Source organism: Rhinopithecus bieti, unplaced genomic scaffold (genome assembly GCF_001698545.2).
Source record: "Rhinopithecus bieti isolate Rb0 unplaced genomic scaffold, ASM169854v2 scaffold_2888, whole genome shotgun sequence".
Lineage (NCBI taxonomy): Eukaryota > Metazoa > Chordata > Mammalia > Primates > Cercopithecidae > Rhinopithecus > Rhinopithecus bieti.
Genome location: NW_016804209.1, coordinates 1836242 through 1853991, shown reverse-complemented (window position 1 = coordinate 1853991; position 17750 = coordinate 1836242). Strand labels below are relative to the sequence as shown.

Below are 17750 nucleotides of genomic sequence, written 5' to 3'. Positions count from 1 at the left end.
AAAAAAAAAAAAAAAAAAAAAGGCTTAGGGACTTAACAATGTTAACACTTAACAATGTTAAGTTTTAAATCTTTATTTAAATCTTTATTTAAAACAGCGTGAAACTGTTCAGTAAATATACTTGCAAAATGCATATAATATAAAGAAGCAGTTCTAATTTTTTAAAACCATTAGAGGCCATAGACATATGTAATGTAAAAGGCTGCAGCAAACCAATACACAGTAAGAGTTGAAATAATATGAATTGTAAAAATATTTCTAAACTGACCACGATAAAATGAAAAACTCATAGGAAGACAACAGAACAATCAAGATGAACATAAGGTAATTCTTGAGCGTGGGGACTACACTATGAAAGAAGTGAGAAATGTACAGGCACTGGCAGCAGTGAGATGGGCAGAGGCTGCTGGAACTGGGTAAATCTTAAGAGACTCAAGAAGACTGACTACGTGATAACGTGACTCTCAGACGAGAAGCATTCACTGAAGAAAACTCTGGCTTCCCTTTCCTTTGATGTTGCAACAGTTCTATTTCCCATTCTTTGTGAAACCTGGAGATTACTCTTCACAATCGTATTTTAACAATTCTGCCGACGCGGCAATCAGGTGGGCAAAGGGAAAGATTAGTGGGGAAGCCAGGGCAGCAGGGATACTGGAAATAGACTATCAGAGAGATTACAGTCAGCACCGATGTGTCAGGAGGGATGAAGAAATCCGAGTTAGAAGCGCTGAGCAGCGGTGCGGCAGGAGGCAGGGAGGATCCGGAGGAAAACAGTAAACGGGGGCAGGAGTGGCAGAGCAAACGTGAGACCCAGAACCAAGGGAGGTAAACCACAGGAGGAGCTGGTGGGGAGCAGACCTGAGGCGCTGCGAGGGTGGTTAGGACAAGCCCGCCCTCCCACCCTACTTTTTCCTCCGGTGGAGAGGCAGCGACCAGTCACCTGGAGTGTGAGTTCCGGAGGGACTCGATCAGGCGCTGTTTCTGCTGCTGGAGGCTGGTGAGGCCACCGGGGGACCCAGCTGCGGACGAGGAGGCGCTCTTGCTCAGGGGAAAGAGCCAGCTCATTCTCCTCGGGTCCCCGGGCCGGAGGCCCTGGAAGGCTCTGGCCTGCTTCTCCCAGCGGCTTGGCCCGGCGGTTCTCCAGCAATAGAGGAGCGGGGTGGCACGTCCGTGGCCCAAGTGCTAGGGACGGCGTCTTCTCTAAGCCAGTCCTGCCTGCGCTCCCCGGGTTCTGGGGGACATGCTACGAACGGCGGGAGGCTGGAGAGGGGAACTTGCCGCCTACAACCGGCGGTCCCACCTTCACGGCCCAGACGCCCAAGCCGGCCAGTCAGGCAGCCTGGCCACTCAGCGATCTACCACCCGCCCCGCCGTCACCTGCGTGCTCCGCCCCCTCTGCGTGCCGCGTCATCATCTAGCGCCCCCGCCAAGACGTGCGAAAAGCGACGGCGCAGCACGGTACGGCGCAGCTCTTGCTCGCCTTTCCCCTTGCTGGGCGAGAGGTGTCTATGGGGCACCCGCTGCCGCCGCCGCTACCGCCACCGCCACCGCCGCTGGGTGCTGTCTCTATGGCGAGGAGGAGGAGGAGGAGCGCGAGCTCAGCGACACAAGTAGATCTTGCATCCGCCGCAGCCTTGCGGGGGGAGGGGCGGGTTAGGGAAGTAGAAAGGGGGCGGGGACGATGAACCTGAGAGGGTGCGCGATGGCGCCAGCTGGAGTGCGGCTGGCGGGGGAAGGAGCCTGGCGGCGGGTGGGGGGCTGGGTAACTGGGGTTGGGGGGTTTGTCAAGGGGTTGGCGCGTGGTGATGACGCAAAGGCTTTGTACCTGAGGCTTCGAAGTGGGACGGAAATTGGGAGTGGAGGGCGGTGGCCTAGATCCTCAGCTGTTCGTATTCTTTCACGCAGCAGTGCTTGGGAGTCAGTGTAGCTCCAGTCAGTGTTATCAGCACCTTCGCACTGGCTCTCTGCCAGGGAAGAGAGTTATCTATGACTGAATGCGTCGGTGCCGTCCTCTCGTTTCTCTGGGAACCTGCAGTACGGAGATGCTATCTCCAGTAATGAGAAGGCCTTTGGTGCCTCTTCGGGGCTTCTGGGACTGCAGTAGAGAGAGAGGTGGAGGAAAGCAATGTTAAACTACAGGGTGTTTCCAAATCTCTATGTGTGTTTGCTTATGTGTGTGTGTATCGGGGTGGGAGAGTTATGAAGGGGGGTGTCCTGGATCTCCTTTGGTTACTTTATGTGGAGAATTCGAAGTTACATTTCTGACTCTTCAGAGTTTAGAAGACGGCCATAAGATCCTCTTTTTACCCCTTTTTTTTTCAAATTTATGTGGAAAATGCAGAAGAATTTGAAATTTCCCTGCTCAAGAATCAACACGAACTCTGTTTATAGAACAGAAATGTGAGCTCTATCTTTGGTAACCAGGGAATATGCTCTGAGTTTTAGACGTTCTATTGTGTTCTTTTTCCCTTCTGCAACTGCGAACATTCAGATAGTTTTCTGTGGCTGTTACTTTTTTCTGAGAGCATCTACAAACATTTTTGACCCCTCTAGTCTAGTTTGAATAAATGCCAGTAAAGTAGATCTTGTAATCAAGTCGGATTTTGGTTGTTTTGTTAATGAGGAATAAAAGTAAATACCACTTTTGGCATGGTAACATCTGATCTTGTCACATGTGTATAAGTAATTTTTCATTTTTGTCTGGAAATGGATGGCTTTATAAAGTTTTTTGCGGAGTAGCTGAACTCAGATAAATCTTCAGTGGAAAGTTATAAAAATATGATTAGTATGATGCATAAAAAAGTTATTTTAAAATAACTGAAATCAGGACCAGGAAATCTGTGCTGTAGTCCTTTTTTTCCTACGGGCTAGCTGTGTGACCTTAAGTTACTTTCTAAACTTTGATTTTTTTTTTTGTGAGTCAAGAACTTTGAATAAATAATCTCTTAGGTTCCTACCAGATCATTCTGTGATTCAGATTTGATATATCTGATCTTTATTTTTTTTTTGTTTGTTTGTTTTGACAGGTACATAAATAAAGGATAAAATATTTTATGAAACAGATCTTCAATCAAGTATAACATTTTGATGCTTGGCATCTAGACTCCCTTGTGCCCTCACTATGCCAGCGGCAACTGTAGATCATAGCCAAAGAATTTGTGAAGTTTGGGCTTGCAACTTGGATGAAGAGATGAAGAAAATTCGTCAAGTTATCCGAAAATATAATTACGTTGCTATGGTATGCCCACAAGCGGGTCTTTAAAACGCTTCATATAAAGGAGGAAAAGGAAAATTTTAAAGTCTTGAATTCAGCCCTTTTGGTTGATATTTTAGGGATTAATTTCACCTTGAAAACAAAATTTGTCACTGCCCTCCAGCCAAAAACCATCAGGAATACACCTGTGATTTGACAGATTGGGTTTATCCCTCATTGCAGTGAGGGAAAACGCACTGGAATTCCTGGGAACCATGGGCCATTTGAATAAGAGAGCGTTAGAAAGGATTTGGGCTTGCATCAGGTGGTCTTGGGGAAGATAAGGGAAGCAGGGCTTTACTGTGCATTGGATGTGGTCAGGAAGCCAGGGTAATTCTGTGATTGGATATCTTAGTAAGTCTTAAATGAGAGACTAGAATGAGGTTAAAACTGCAGAGAAGGAACAGTCATTCATTTAGCCAGGATGGAGATACTTGGTCATTTTGTGGTTTGACATTGTTTATTTTTTTGTCCTTGTTTGGACATGATTATGGAGTGGCCTTATTTGAGGTTGAACTTCTGTGAAATTATGTTCAACAGGAGAACATTAGGGCCTAGCTGTGAGTGCCAGGTCTGCTCCTAGCAACACCAAAGCCTAGCTGGTAGTACCACATGAGCTCCCAGAAGCTGGGGAGCTCTTTCTCAAACAAAAAAATCAGATGTGCCAGTGAAACATTGGTCTGCAATTTGTTTTCATAATTAACACTGGAGTTCTGTGAATATACTGTGTTACTAAGCAACTCTGCTTTTGCACGTGCTGTTCAATCTGCCTAGATTGTCTAACCAGTTAGTGATTTTTCTTCTTTACCATTACACTATTTCTGTTAGCTACCTACTGTTTTCTGCATCCACTAGATTATTATTAGCTCCATAAAGCAAGTGCTTTAATCATCCTTTCTCTCCCAGCACCTAGCATAACACATATAGTATCCAATAAAGTGACTGTTGAATTGCACTGAATTTAGAGAAATAGTGATTTCTTTACTGTTTCATAGTGACTTGATAGGCAGTTTTTATTCTTAGCTGGCCCTGGTTTGAATTCTAATACTAAACTGATGTATCTTTGTGTCAGTATTTTTAATAAAAATGAACAAATGGATTACTTTGGGGAGGAGCAGGTTGATTGGTTAAAATATGAATGTTTGTAGGTAACATACTATTTAATAAAGGTATGCTTAGCCATTATTAGAACTAAAATTGTTTTCTTAACCAATGGAAATTCATAGTGATCATTGATGTATCAGATAATAAAGAGTGGCAACATAGAGAAGTGATAACATCCTACAAGAGTGAGTGGGTGGCATGCTGTTCTTGACAACATGCTTTCTGTGGACTTTAGAGAGAATATTGTTTCAGCCGGAGAAATTAGGAAGCTAATGTTTTTCTTAGGATTTTGGTGTTGAGAAAAACCTTGTCTCAGAGAAGCAATTGGAAAGTACAGGGCATTTTCCATTCTTTTGAACCAGTTCTTCAAGAAACTTGGTTTTAGCATTGGAATACTGTGAGCATCATTTCACGTGTCCTTTGGGAGATAGGAATTTATGATTTTCCCCCCTTTCTTGGGTATAGAGTAGTTACATTTATCACATGTATCTCATACTTAGTAATTTTTTTGATATATTTAAGAAAAGGTTAAGTTTATAGAGTTTTATGGTTCTAAAAAGTGAGGTTCTTTCTAGTTAAAAGATACTTTGTAATTGAATATAAATGTGTAGAATATCATCTGTAGGATTCTTTGATTTGCATCAAAAGAATGTGTGGATTGTAGTTTTCACTGTTCAGTACATAATGAATCTTAAAACTATTTTACAGGACACCGAGTTTCCAGGTGTGGTTGCAAGACCCATTGGAGAATTCAGGAGCAATGCTGACTATCAGTACCAACTATTGCGGTGTAATGTAGACTTATTAAAGATAATTCAGCTAGGACTGACATTTATGAATGAGCAAGGAGAATACCCTCCAGGAACTTCAACTTGGCAGTTTAATTTTAAATTTAATTTGACGTAAGTGGGAAATAACTGTATAACCCAGACTTTTTTTTTTCTTTAATCTTAGGAATTGATTTTCCTCAAGTATGGTGACATGCTAGGTGAATCTGGTGTAGTTATACTGGAAATATGTAAAACTTAACATTTCAAAAGCATAGTTTTCTTTTTTACTATGGGAACAAAAGATACTTTGATGTTGAAGATTTTATATTTAAAATATGACTGCAACTTTTTTTGTGTTTGGAAAACTTTGGGTATTGAAAGTACTTCTGATAGAAAAAATAATCTTACCACATTAGTTTAGTTTTACTTTGAAAAATTTTGTGTGCAGTTTGAAATATAGCCTTTTATAATATTTGTCCTTGTAAAGATTTTTATTGCAGTCATATTCCAGTTTATGAGTAGATTACTGTCAAATGCAGTAAGACGTGTTTTGGAACCTTGGGTACGTTTTCCTTTCAAGTCAGTATTGTATAATCATTATGTTGCCACTTCAGCCCACAAAAGCTCTCTTAATTTACATGTAGGAGAAATAGTAGTATCCTTGAACCTGGTGTTTATCATATGTCAGAATCTGCATTCTAACTCAAGCCCTGGGTCTCCACCCAGTTTCCTTAGTTTTAATTTTTCTATATTATTATTAGAAGTAGTGTTGATAGCTGAGGGAAGTTTTAGAGTGTTTTTGGAGAAGGGCAGATTATTTGCAAACTGTAAGTTGGGTGAATAAAATATTGAATACAATCTCAGTATAGCAGGACCTCAAATGTCATTTTTTTCAACATTGTTTCATGGTAACATTCAGAAAAAATAAAATTGATTTCTGACCCGGGCCACTACCTGTGTGGAGTTTTGCACGTTCTCGTGTGTATGTGGATTTTCTCCCGGGTCCTCTGATTTCCTCCCACATCCCAAGGCTGTGCACGTTAGGTGAAGTGGTGTGGCTAAGTTGTCCCAGTGTGAGTGAGTGCACCGTGCCACGGAATGACATGTTGACCAAGGTTGGTTCCCACATTGCGCCCTGAGCTGCCAGAATAGGCTCTGGCTTTCTTCACCCCTCACCTGAATAATGGAGCAAATAATTATCTTACTTGTTTTTATTAATTGTTCTTAAATTTACATACAGCTCACATTTATTTCAGTGTTTAATATTAGAAGTATTTTGGTCTTTATCTAGAAGTTTGGTGATTTTTTTGTGACCAGCAATAGGCCATAGGAACTTAACTCTTGTTTTTATCAATTAGCCTGTGGTAAAAATTGGTTTTGTTATCCATCTTTTGGCTTAAAGTTGCAGTTTCTAAGAACTTACTGATAACGTTAAGTGAGTACTTAACTGTGTTGCAATGTTGCATTGTTCTTCTATTTGACATCCTACATTTGTGTCATATATCCTAATATCTGATAGGAAAAATAGTAAAAGAAGCTGTAGGCAATTAATGGTAGTGCCAATATATGAATTCTTTCTTCCTGTTCTTTTTCGAATAAAGATATTTAATATACACAATTTTACGAAAGTAGGGCTTAGGAAAAGCAGAGTAATGATGTTTGTGTTGTAGTATGGCTTATAATCACACTGTGTTTAGCCTGACTCTCCATTTCATTCTTTTGGATTTAATAATATACTCTGTTCGGAGACCAAGGCAGGGGGATTGCTTGAGGCCAGGAGTTCTAGACCAGCCTGGTCAACATAGACTCTGTCTCTACAAAAAAAAAAATTAGCCAGGCGTGGTGGCTGTGTATCTGTAGTTGTAGCACTAGGGAGGCTGAACCAAGAGGATTGCTTGAACTGAGGAGTTCAAGGCTGTAGTGAGCTGGATTGCACCACTGCACTCCAGCCTGGGCAACAGGGTGATACTTTGTCTTTAAAAATATCTATATCTATCTTTACACACGTGAATACTACAGAACCTTATAAAGTAAACTTGTCCAACCCGTGGCCCAGGATGACTTTGAATGCAGCCCAACACAAATTCATAAACTTTCTTAAAACATTACGATATTTTTTCTTGCTGTTAGTTTATTTACTGTGTGGCCTAAGACAGTTCTTTCAGTGTGGCCCAAGGGAAGCCAAAAGATTGGACACCCTGGTTATAAAGGGTGAAAAGTACTCCACTGAAACTGATAACCTTTTATAAGAACTATGGCTCTGAAACACTGAAAATTGCTTCCTCTCCTTTTTCTCAAATGATAAACCTTTATTAAAATTAGTTCTTTACCATTTCATTTGCTCCATGTTACTTTTTGTTCAAATGAATTAGTACATTGTTTTTAAATTAGATACTATTGGTGATTTCAGTACATGAGAAGGAAGTAACCCATCAGCTTCTCAGTTTGGGTAAAATTGACAGTTTCCTTTTCTAGAAACACCTTTGTTCTGGTAACAACTGCTTTCTTCGTACAGCATCTAAGTGACATTTTTTCTTTCTTAGAAAGGACTGCTAAAGTTTACTGCCAAGTTTTGCTACCGTTTACACCAGGAGTGTCTAATGTTTTGGTTTCCCTGGCCCACGTTGGAGGAAGAATTGTCTTGGGCCACACGTAAAATACACTAATGCTAACAATAGCTGATGAGCTAAAAAAAAAAAACACACACACACAAAAAAGAAAATTCTCAGAATGTTTTAAGAGACTTTATGAATTTGTATTGGGCTGCGTTCACAGCCACGCTGGGCGCCCACTGGCTGCAGGTTGGACAGGCTTGATTTACACTGATGTTAGGAGATGTTTAAGGAGAAGGATACAGTGAAAAACATTAGGTAGAAGAAGTCATTTGGAAGATAAACCAGTAGTGCCTAATATAGAGAGCACCGTGAAGAAAATCTTGGAAATTTTGAAGAAAGATAAAAATTGGCTTCTTAATGGGGTGGCTAGAATGAGTGTCAGTTACAGTGCTAGACACTAGGGATTTAGTACTGAGGAAAGTTGGTCATGGCCTTTATAACTCAGTGTTTTGTAACTCTTCTGTTTTCTCTCTATTGCCAAAGTCTAAGAATTAGAATTATTAATACCGATCAACGTATGGGAATTCTCTCCAAACTGAATTTGGAGTTGATATATCTATGAAAATTGAGGTGGAATACTGATGAGCTGTGAAGAAGAAAAGCAACCCATGGAAATAATGTCACTGATGAGTCAAAGAGCGTTAAAATAAATTTTTTAAAAATCACTTTGAGGCCGGGCATGGTGGCTCACGGCCTCCATGATCTCAGCACTTTGGGAGGCCGAGGCGGGGGGATCACGAGGTCATGAGATTGAGAGCATCCTGGCTAACACGGTGAAACCCTGTCCCTACTAAAAATACAAAAAAATTAGCTGGGCGTGGTGGTGGGCACCTGAAGTCCCAGCTACTTGGGAGAGTGAGGCAGGAGAATGGCATGAACCCGGGAGGCGGAGCTTACAGCGAGCCGAGATCATGCCACTGACTCCAGCTTGGGGGACAGAGTGAGACTCAGTCTCTAAATAAATAAATAAATAAATAAATAATCACTTTTGGCGATTGCAGTATTTCTTGATATTTGAGAGAATTATTTAATAGGATAGTAGAAATTACAGGGCATCTTGGGTTCAGTGGTAACAGAAAGGATGCTGATGCTTCATTTAAGGAAAGTAGCAGTGTAAAGTAGAAGATGGAGAGTGCCATAAGAAGGGAGGCTGGATGCAGTAGCCCATTCTTGTAATCCCAGCACTTTGGGAGGCCAGTTGGAAGCCAAGGCGAACAGATCACCTGAGCTCAGAAGTTCAAGACCAGCTTGGGCAACATGGCAAAGCCCTGTCTCTACAAAAATAGAAAAATTAGCCAGACATGGTGACGTGTATCTGTAGTCGCAGCTACTACTTGGGAGGCTGCAGAAGGAGGATTGCTTGAGTCTGGGAGGTCAAGGCTGCAGTGAGCCGTGTTCAAGCCACTGCTTCGTGGATGATAGCCAGACCCTGTCTGAAGAATGGAAAGCAGTGTCAACAGAATAGTGGTTTTTAGTTTTTTTTACAGATAATACACAGACATTTGAGTGTTCACGAGTTAAGGAGTTGTATGTTAGGATAAAGATAGGCACTTGACAAATCCTTTGAGGAATGGCATGAAATAGCGTCTAAGGCATTGGTAGCAGTTAGCTTCGGCGATGAGGCAAGCTGTCTTTGGAGTCTAAAGGAGAATGATCTTCACGTAGGTAGATGTAAAGAAAGACAGGAATATTGATCGGGTATTTCTTTGTAAAGCAGGTGTGGGGTGAAGCCATATGCTGCAAGGAAACAGGTGAAGGGTGTTACTAGAAACTTAGAAAAAGGGCTAAACCACTTGCATACCTATACCTTGGCAAATGGCCAAGAATGATGTGAGCATGGAGAAGAATCTGTTTATTGGTTGCTTATAGTTGCTAAGGCATGCCTCATTGTGAGCATTGGGACCTGATGAGTGAGATTATAATTTTTTGAGGTACATATTTTTAGCATAGGAAAGCTATGGTTTCACTAGGAAAAAAAAAAAAACAACTACTTCATTGGGTTTATTCTGTTACCCTTCCTAAAGGATTTTCCAGGGGAGACTGACTTTTAAGTGATTGTTGTGGTTTCCTTCTGTTTTAAAATATTTCCATTGTTAGCTTTGTAATTTTTCAGACATAGAAATAAGTTGATTTCCAAAGGACTAACCATAAGGATACTTTTTGGCCCAAGTGAAATATACCCTATGGTTTAGTTTTGTCAAAAGTGTTTAATAGGAATTCCTTTTGCCAAGAGGTAGAAACCAGTATTCTTTCAATTTGAAAAGTAAATAAAAACATACATTTTCACATATTCTCAAAAATATATCTGTATTTTGGTAGCTTTTTTGTTTTAATATTTCAGATACAGATATACTGTATTTTGGGAACTTCTGATTTAATATTTCAGATACACGTATATTTGTGGTTGGAAATATATTTGTGGTTGGAGATGGCTTTCTTTTTGGCTTAAGTGAAGTCCTGAAGAATTGGTTTATATTTAGATTGCCTGGCTTGATTTTATAAGGCAGTCATTTAGGAATCGGATTGTTGGCAGAAGAAATTATTGCTGTTACAGCACAGTCCTTAACTTTAAACAATGTTGCTTATTGGAGCCATTTGCAAGGCTTATCATTTGTGAAATGAGGCATCTCCTTCTTTAAGATGAAGTGTAGTTTAACTCGTCCACATGAGACGTTTTCCACCGGGTCTCCCTCCTGGTGCTGCTGAGAGCATGGGAGATGGGCATGTGCCCCACAGCTATGGCTGCAGCTCCATGCGGCAGCCTTACAGTGGCTGCTGAGACTCAGAGGCTCTGAGAAAACTTGTCTGTTACTTTGTGATAGTAGCCCCTGGTGAGTAGAAGACCCTTTTCCAAACCCAGTTAAATGTATTTAAGTATGAAAGGCTAATAGAGTTAATAGTAAAGATTAAAATTGAACCTTTGGACTCTTTGAATGATTTTTTATTATTTGAAACACTTTTCTGAAATAATGACCCTTGTATTTAAATTGCATTTTTCTTGCATATATGTAAAGCATTGGAACAGCTGGACTTAAGCCAGTCCTCTGTCTCTTTTCCGGCACTGTAGTTATAGATGTAAGCAGAAGAACAGCTTGTTTGAAGTAATGGCATGTTTGAATGTTGTCTTTCTCTTTCTTCTGCCAGGGAGGATATGTATGCCCAGGACTCTATAGAGCTACTAACAACATCTGGTATCCAGTTTAAAAAACATGAGGAGGAAGGAATTGAGACCCAGTACTTTGCAGAACTTCTTATGACTTCTGGAGTGGTCCTCTGTGAAGGGGTGAAATGGTTGTCATTTCATAGGTAAAACGACTACATTGAAAATGCCTTTTGTTTTTCCATCTCATACTTGCTCCACACTTACTTGGGGCACTGTGTTTACAATTTCAGGTTTAATTCTAGAAAGAGTTGACTGCCATATAGAGTTAATGTTGGTTTACTTAAAGGTTAATTTAAAATATGGGATCCATTTTTGCCTGTGAGAAACATGTTGCATAGTGGAAACAGTACGGTTCTCTAAGAAGTGAAAGACCCTGGTTTAAATCCAGCAATGCCATTTGGAATTGGTGTTATCCAGGGTTTTCTTTTACTATTTCTACACCTTAGTTTTTAATGTTCTACAGGGGAAACCATTTATTTACATTTACAGAAATTTATAGAGTATTTACCATATGGCAGGCACTGAGATGAGATTCTAGGAGTTAAGCTGTGAATAAAACACACAAAATTATTTTCCTCTTGGAGTTTATATTCTCATGGGGGTGGGCAGACAGTTTTTAAAAATGGAGTTCACATTGTGATTTGTTAGATAGTGATAAGTACTATCTCAAAACAGCAAAGAAAATGCTAGGGATGGGTGTGGAGGTAGATTTTAATTTTTTTAAAAATAAAGTGATAAGGCATCCCTTTGAAGAAATACGTTGAAGACGTGTTTTAATGGTCACGAAGATAACTTTATAAACAGTCAATTCTCAATAACTGGTGGTTTTAAGTTCCTTTTTGTTATGAAACTAGATTATTTAAGAGTGTTTCTGGTAAGGAAACTAGTTCCGATTTTGTGAAACAGACTTCCATGTATGAGAAAGAGTTTTCCCATCTAAGTAAACTAAACTGACGACCCAGAGACTAAAAGTAACCTTCAGAATGGTTACTTTTGTTAGGTTTTGAAAAAGCTTTGGGTTACATAGATCCTTGATCTTACACTTGATCCACTTCACACATTTATTTTAAATCTGAGTCTCCTTCTTGGTGTAGTTTGTATCTCTGATCTGTGGGATGTTTATAGTGAAGGACTGTTCATGTGGGCGACTTTGATGTGTACTAAGCAGAAACTGTTGAGTTGTAGGTACTGAACACACTGATTCTTACCTATCATCTTTTTTTGTCTCTTTTCCACTTGAACGTGTACCTTAGGAGACACAACTTAAGACTCTTGATACAAATAACTTTTTTTAAGTCATTTTTTCTTCCCTAGATATGAAGATGCAAAAGAACTGGAAAGTATTGTCCTATCCTTTTACTATATATGACATACTCTTTCATTTAAAAAATACTCTGACAAAATATAGTGCACTAGGCACTGGGGTTTTAAGATGAATGAAAACAAACAGGTTTCATTCATGTCTTCTTGGAGTGTAGAATCTAAGTTAGACTGATATATTTAAATATTTATCAAGATACAATATTTTATTCCATTAAATATCACTAGCTGTTTTTCTCATGTTCTATTTCAAGTAATAAGGAATAGTTTAGGAAGTTTATAAATCTTAAGTGCTAATATAATCTTAAACTTTTAATGTTAGTAAGCAAATGCCATATAGGCTTCCTGTCAGAGGTCCTGTAAGGAAAAATAGACAAGGGATGGACGTGTCTACGTGGCCTGGAAGTGTAGGGAGACAGAAAACTGTGGAAAAGTCTGGACAAAGGGAGAAGAGGTCTGGATTTGAGAGTGTAGGAGTTTGCATTTTATAATGAGGAGAGTAGTTATTTTTTTACTACCCTTCACTTCTTCCATGTGCAACATTTCCATTAATCATGACTCTTAGGGAGCCACACTGAGAGGAAGAGAATTGTGAAGGAAGAGAGGGCGAGACTACTTAATAGCATAGTCATTTAAGAGAAGTGAAAATACCTTGTTACAGTCTTATTCTTTGGGTAATATATATGACCACCTTATGAAAAAGATGGGATGACTTGCATTACTTTTGCCTATCAAATGCCCGTTCTCTTGCTACATTTGCTAACTCCTCTGGCCCAGTTTCCATATATCTTTATTTCTCCATTTCCATAGTTACTTAAAAAAGTATTTTGAGACATCTATGGGCAGTTTGATGCTCTTTTGGTGTTCTCTATTCAAATATCAACAAACTAGTATTTTCGTGACCACAGGCTTGGTTTGATAGTGTAGATCTGTGTTGGTATCTCTGAATAATAAAGTGATAAAGTTCTTAATACTGTAAGATGACAGCATTTTCCCATTATAGTTCTCAGTGTTTGTTTTCTCTGTTCTTGTGTGCACTTTTCTTTAATGTTTTTGGAAGGACTATAGTGTGACTTGCTTAAATTTAAATCAGATAAACTTTTTTTTTTAATCTTTATGGTATTTATGTGTCCCTCTTCTCTATTCTTTTAACCCTTTTATAGTGGTTACGACTTTGGCTACTTAATCAAAATCCTAACCAACTCTAACTTGCCTGAAGAAGAACTTGACTTCTTTGAGATCCTTCGATTGTTTTTTCCTGTAATTTATGATGTGAAGTACCTCATGAAGAGCTGCAAAAATCTCAAAGTAAGGCTTCAGGTGGCATTATCTATAGCAGCACACTGTTCAGACGAAGGGACTGTCATGAGAGCCTAGGCTGGGATGTTGTTCTAAACCATATTTTACAGTATTACATTAAATGCAATTATATTATCTGGTCATGTGATTTTTTTTTTCTTGCATACGTGATAATTTATAGGGAATCCTTTTTTCAGAGCTTTAGTATGTCTTGGCAGAAGGCAGAATTTTCAACAGATTTCTAGCTTAGGTCAGATTCTTGTCATTGCTTGCCAGATTGAAAATCACAAAAACAAAAAACGGAGGACAGTGAGGCTCTCATATGCACACCAGTGTGAGTTCTTTCTTTCTCCCAACACGCATAGAGTCTCTTCTTACAAGATAGAATCTAAGGTGGCCAGAGATGTGCAGATGTATTCAGTAATGTGGCAAAAGAGTTTTTCTTTCCTTTTGGCTTTTCATGGCTAGAAATTATTGTGTCAGTTCTAGTGATAGGATAATGTTCCTAGGATAAAACTACATACCTAGAAGGTTCTTCTTCTGGCCAAAAGATGTCAGCTTGTTACAATTAAGTACGATGGGAAATGTGGAGGTCCTGCCTAGATAGTAGTAACATTCTGACGCTGCATAGTGTGTATTTTTAAATTCTAAACATTAATTTCTTTTTTTGTTTTTGAGACGGAGTCTTGCTCTGTCACCCAGGCTGGAGTGCAGTGGTGTGATCTCAGCTCACTGCAACCTCCGCCTCCTAGGTTCAAGTGATTCTCCTGCCTCAGCCTCCTGTGTAGCTGGAATTACAGGTGCCCATGACCACGCCCAGCTAATTATTGTATTTTTAGTAGAGATAGGGTTTCACCACGTTGGTCACACTGGTCTTAACAGATAACTGAAGATGAGAAGCTTTCTTTTGGCCAGTGTTTACCTTTAACAAGGGATATGGTCAGCATATGACTAGAGAAATTTTCAAGAAAGTTTACTTTATGTTTGTAGCAGTAGACTTCTGTGTAATTTGAGGGGATTTCCAGTAAGTGAACTTGCAGTAGGGTGTCTCTTACTTGAGAAACTCAGTCCACCCTGTGAAAGCACTGCATGCCGAGGCCTACATGTTTTCACTTGACTTTTTTTTTATTGACATGTTTGTATAATGACAGTTTTCAGGAACAGGGAACCAAATTATTGCTCATTATGTGGTTGTTACTGGGAAGTTTCTAAGTACAGATATTCTGAATGTGTCCTGAGTAAGCTGCTGTGTTAAAATTCAGGTTAACAACAAAGGTGCTTTTTGACCTATAGTCAGCTATGCTGTTCTATTCAGTTCTATTCTGTGTTCTCCTGAGCAGCTGCTAATGATACCTAATCCTCGTGCTATTTTTAGCACAGAAGCAACTGCTGGGTAAAGCATTGTTTCAAGCTGTGATGCACAGAAGGGCCATTTTGCTGGTGGAGGCCTTAACAATTTAGAGAAGAATTTTTGTTTTGTTGTTGGTGTTTCTTTACCTCACTCTCTATCCTCATTCTCCCCTCCCTTTACTCTCCTTCCCTCTCCTCCCACTTTCTTTCTTTCTGTAACTGTCTTTCTCTTCCTTTCTTTCCACTCTCATCTTTCTTTTTTAATCTTAGCAGTATTAACATAGGTGGATTATAGCAGACCACTCTAAGGAGTTGTGTGCATATACGCATCTTAACAAACAAAACCATAGTTAAGCATTTAGCATATTCTTAATGATTTGGTTATTCATAATGGCTTTGTTTTGTGAAAATTAAGTGAAAACTACAAACGGATGGTGGGAAGTTTAAGAAAATATGAAAAAAATGGTGTTATACTAGCTATGCAGTTTTATAATTATTACTGGATTGATAGACCATGAGTGTACTTGATAAATATTACCCTATATATGGTCTGCTTCCCTCCCATATCTAGGAAAGTTATTTATTTGTCATATGCCCTAAAACATAATGAAGATACATTTTCCCAATTAGGATATTGTTTTCTATTTAATGATACTGTTTCCACATTCAACAAATACATTAGTAATTCACATTCTCTGTTTCTTCCCCCCAATCTTTATAAAATTCACCTTTACATACTAAAGTTTATTTTTATTTTGGTCAGTGTCTAAGTTTATAATTTGTGAATGTAGGCGTTGCAGTATTTTCCTTCTTGACAAGCAATTTTTATTTCTTCTAGGGTGGATTACAGGAGGTGGCAGAACAGTTAGAGCTGGAACGGATAGGACCACAACATCAGGCAGGATCTGATTCATTGCTCACAGGAATGGCCTTTTTCAAAATGAGAGAAGTATGAAGACATCACTGCCTTTTCTCAGTTGGTTGTTAGGTTGAGAACATTAAAATCTTATGGCCAAAGATTTTGGGCAAAAAGTACCTACTAAGTAAAGATATATTTAGAGATACCATATGAGTCACATCCACCACACTTAAAAGTATTCAAAAATAAGTCATCTTGAAATGTAGTTCAGAAGGAACTGGGAGAACATGTTCATCATAGAACCAAAAATTTTAAAACATAAACTACCTGAGAAATCATGTAGGTCCAACCATATTATTTCTCAGGTGAGAAAACAGGCTAATAACTTCCATGATCAAACACATTACTAGTGGGAAAACTCCAGAGTTCTAACTCCCATTGGTACTTCTTCTGCAAGGCAAGGAATCTTTGTATTAGGTTTCTTCTAGCATGGCCCTCTTTTAGGCTTTAAATTGGTGATAAATATATTATTTGCTCATGTCATTCTTCAGTGCTTTGAAGATTTTATAGAGAAGGACTCAGGCTTTTTACTGGATTGAGTCTTAAAAGGGGAGTTGAATTCTGAAGGGATAAAATAAATCCAACGTCCTAGTTGAATCAGAAACCCCATTAGGAAAACCCTCCTTAAATGGCAAAAGGCATGTTAGGTATGGAAGAATGAAACTTAACGAACCCATTATCCACTCTTAAGTAATTAAGTGATATGCACAGATACACCTAGCTATAGGTAAACAGGAAAATTGGTTGTGCAAAAACACGTGAGGTTTTTCTTGGCTATAAGTTTTCCTTTTGCAAAATTATCTGTGGATTTGAGTATATTTTCTCTTAGACATGAAAGAATTGACTGAGACTGAGAATTTAAAACTTTTGGAGCAATGTATTGATAATAGAAAGCATTAAAGCTGTTTTGCTAAGTAGTGTTGTTGATTCAGAAGTGATTTGGACTATCCATTCATGACACGTAAATATTTTGTTTTGGAGTCCTTCCCATTGTTTCTTTAGATAATTGAAATAACCTTTTAGAGTTTTAGCTTTGCATTTTAAAATGTCTTAATGGTTTATTTAACTAAAGGTAGATTTCTGGCACTAATTTATTTTTATTTTTCTTGGCTTCTTCAATGACAGTAATAGAGTGTGAATGTTTGGATTTTACTGTCCATGACTTTACAGTTTATTTATAGCCAGCTCAGCCTTGCCTGTAGATTTAAGACAGCTTATGAACCTAAACTATTTTTTCCACCATCATTGGCTTTCTTCATTCTTACTTGAGTATTGTTAAATTAATGGAATAAATATTTATTTTCCATGATGACAAATTCTTATAAAATGGTCTAAATGGAAAAGACATGCATTTGTACATTTTTTTCGTAGTCTCTTACTTTGGTTTCTGAGCTCTGTACTTTTGAGGACATTAGTCTTACTCATTGAACTGAAATGTGTAGCCTCAAAGGAACACCATAGAAAAGAGCCATCATTATCATCAGTGAACAGTCAGTACTTACATTGCTGAAATATAAATTACAAGTGGTTCCCTTTGGTTAAAATTATCTTTTTTTTTCTTCAAAATTCCTTTTTAGATGTTCTTTGAAGATCATATTGATGATGCCAAATATTGTGGTCATTTGTATGGCCTTGGTTCTGGTTCATCCTATGTACAGAATGGCACAGGGAATGCATATGAAGAGGAAGCCAACAAGCAGTCATGACATGAAATAGTCCTTTTATTTTTATTTTATTTCGAGCTACACACATGCTTGTATATAGGTTTTATCTCTGGTTGAATCCCTTGAACAATAGACAGTACCTTTCCCCCCCCCTTTCATGGCCCATTTTATTGTCTGCCTTTCACTACTAAGTATGACCATTCCTATCTCAGATCTTAATAAAAAACAAAACAAAAAACAAAACAAAAATGCATTCAGGTTAAATTTGGCCTTAATTTAATATACTTGTTAGC

The 17750-nt window shown here is 38.8% G+C and overlaps 2 protein-coding genes across 6 annotated transcripts in view; one reads left to right on the top strand and one right to left on the bottom strand.

Annotated features, from left to right (window-relative positions):
* The window catches only part of VPS37A (VPS37A subunit of ESCRT-I), a 53010-nt gene extending 51660 nt beyond the window's left edge, over positions 1-1350 (bottom strand). For 2 of the 4 annotated variants that reach the window (XR_001884531.1, XM_017867206.1), the window contains exon 1: positions 941-1341. Coding sequence is in view for 1 of the 4 variants with exons in the window: in XM_017867206.1 (XP_017722695.1) it covers positions 941-1065 (125 nt within the window). In the remaining 3 variants the exon portion in view is untranslated. Of the gene's footprint in view, positions 1-940 lie in introns of all 4 variants that reach the window. The other 2 variants (XM_017867207.1, XM_017867208.1) reach the window with 2 other exon arrangements.
* Positions 1351-1412: 62 nt separating this feature from the next.
* Positions 1413-17694, top strand: CNOT7 (CCR4-NOT transcription complex subunit 7). 2 transcript variants are annotated; one of them, XM_017867209.1, is made up of 7 exons: positions 1413-1610; positions 3027-3238; positions 5066-5259; positions 10887-11048; positions 13389-13533; positions 15713-15823; positions 17371-17694. In XM_017867209.1, exons 2-7 carry the CDS (start codon positions 3122-3124, stop codon positions 17497-17499), a joined length of 858 nt encoding a protein of 285 aa, XP_017722698.1. In that variant the 5' UTR covers positions 1413-1610; positions 3027-3121; the 3' UTR covers positions 17500-17694. The 2 variants fall into 2 exon arrangements, with proteins under 2 accessions (XP_017722698.1, XP_017722699.1); XM_017867210.1 differs by lacking the exon at positions 1413-1610 and adding an exon at positions 1805-2112.
* The last annotated feature ends 56 nt before the right edge of the window (positions 17695-17750 follow it).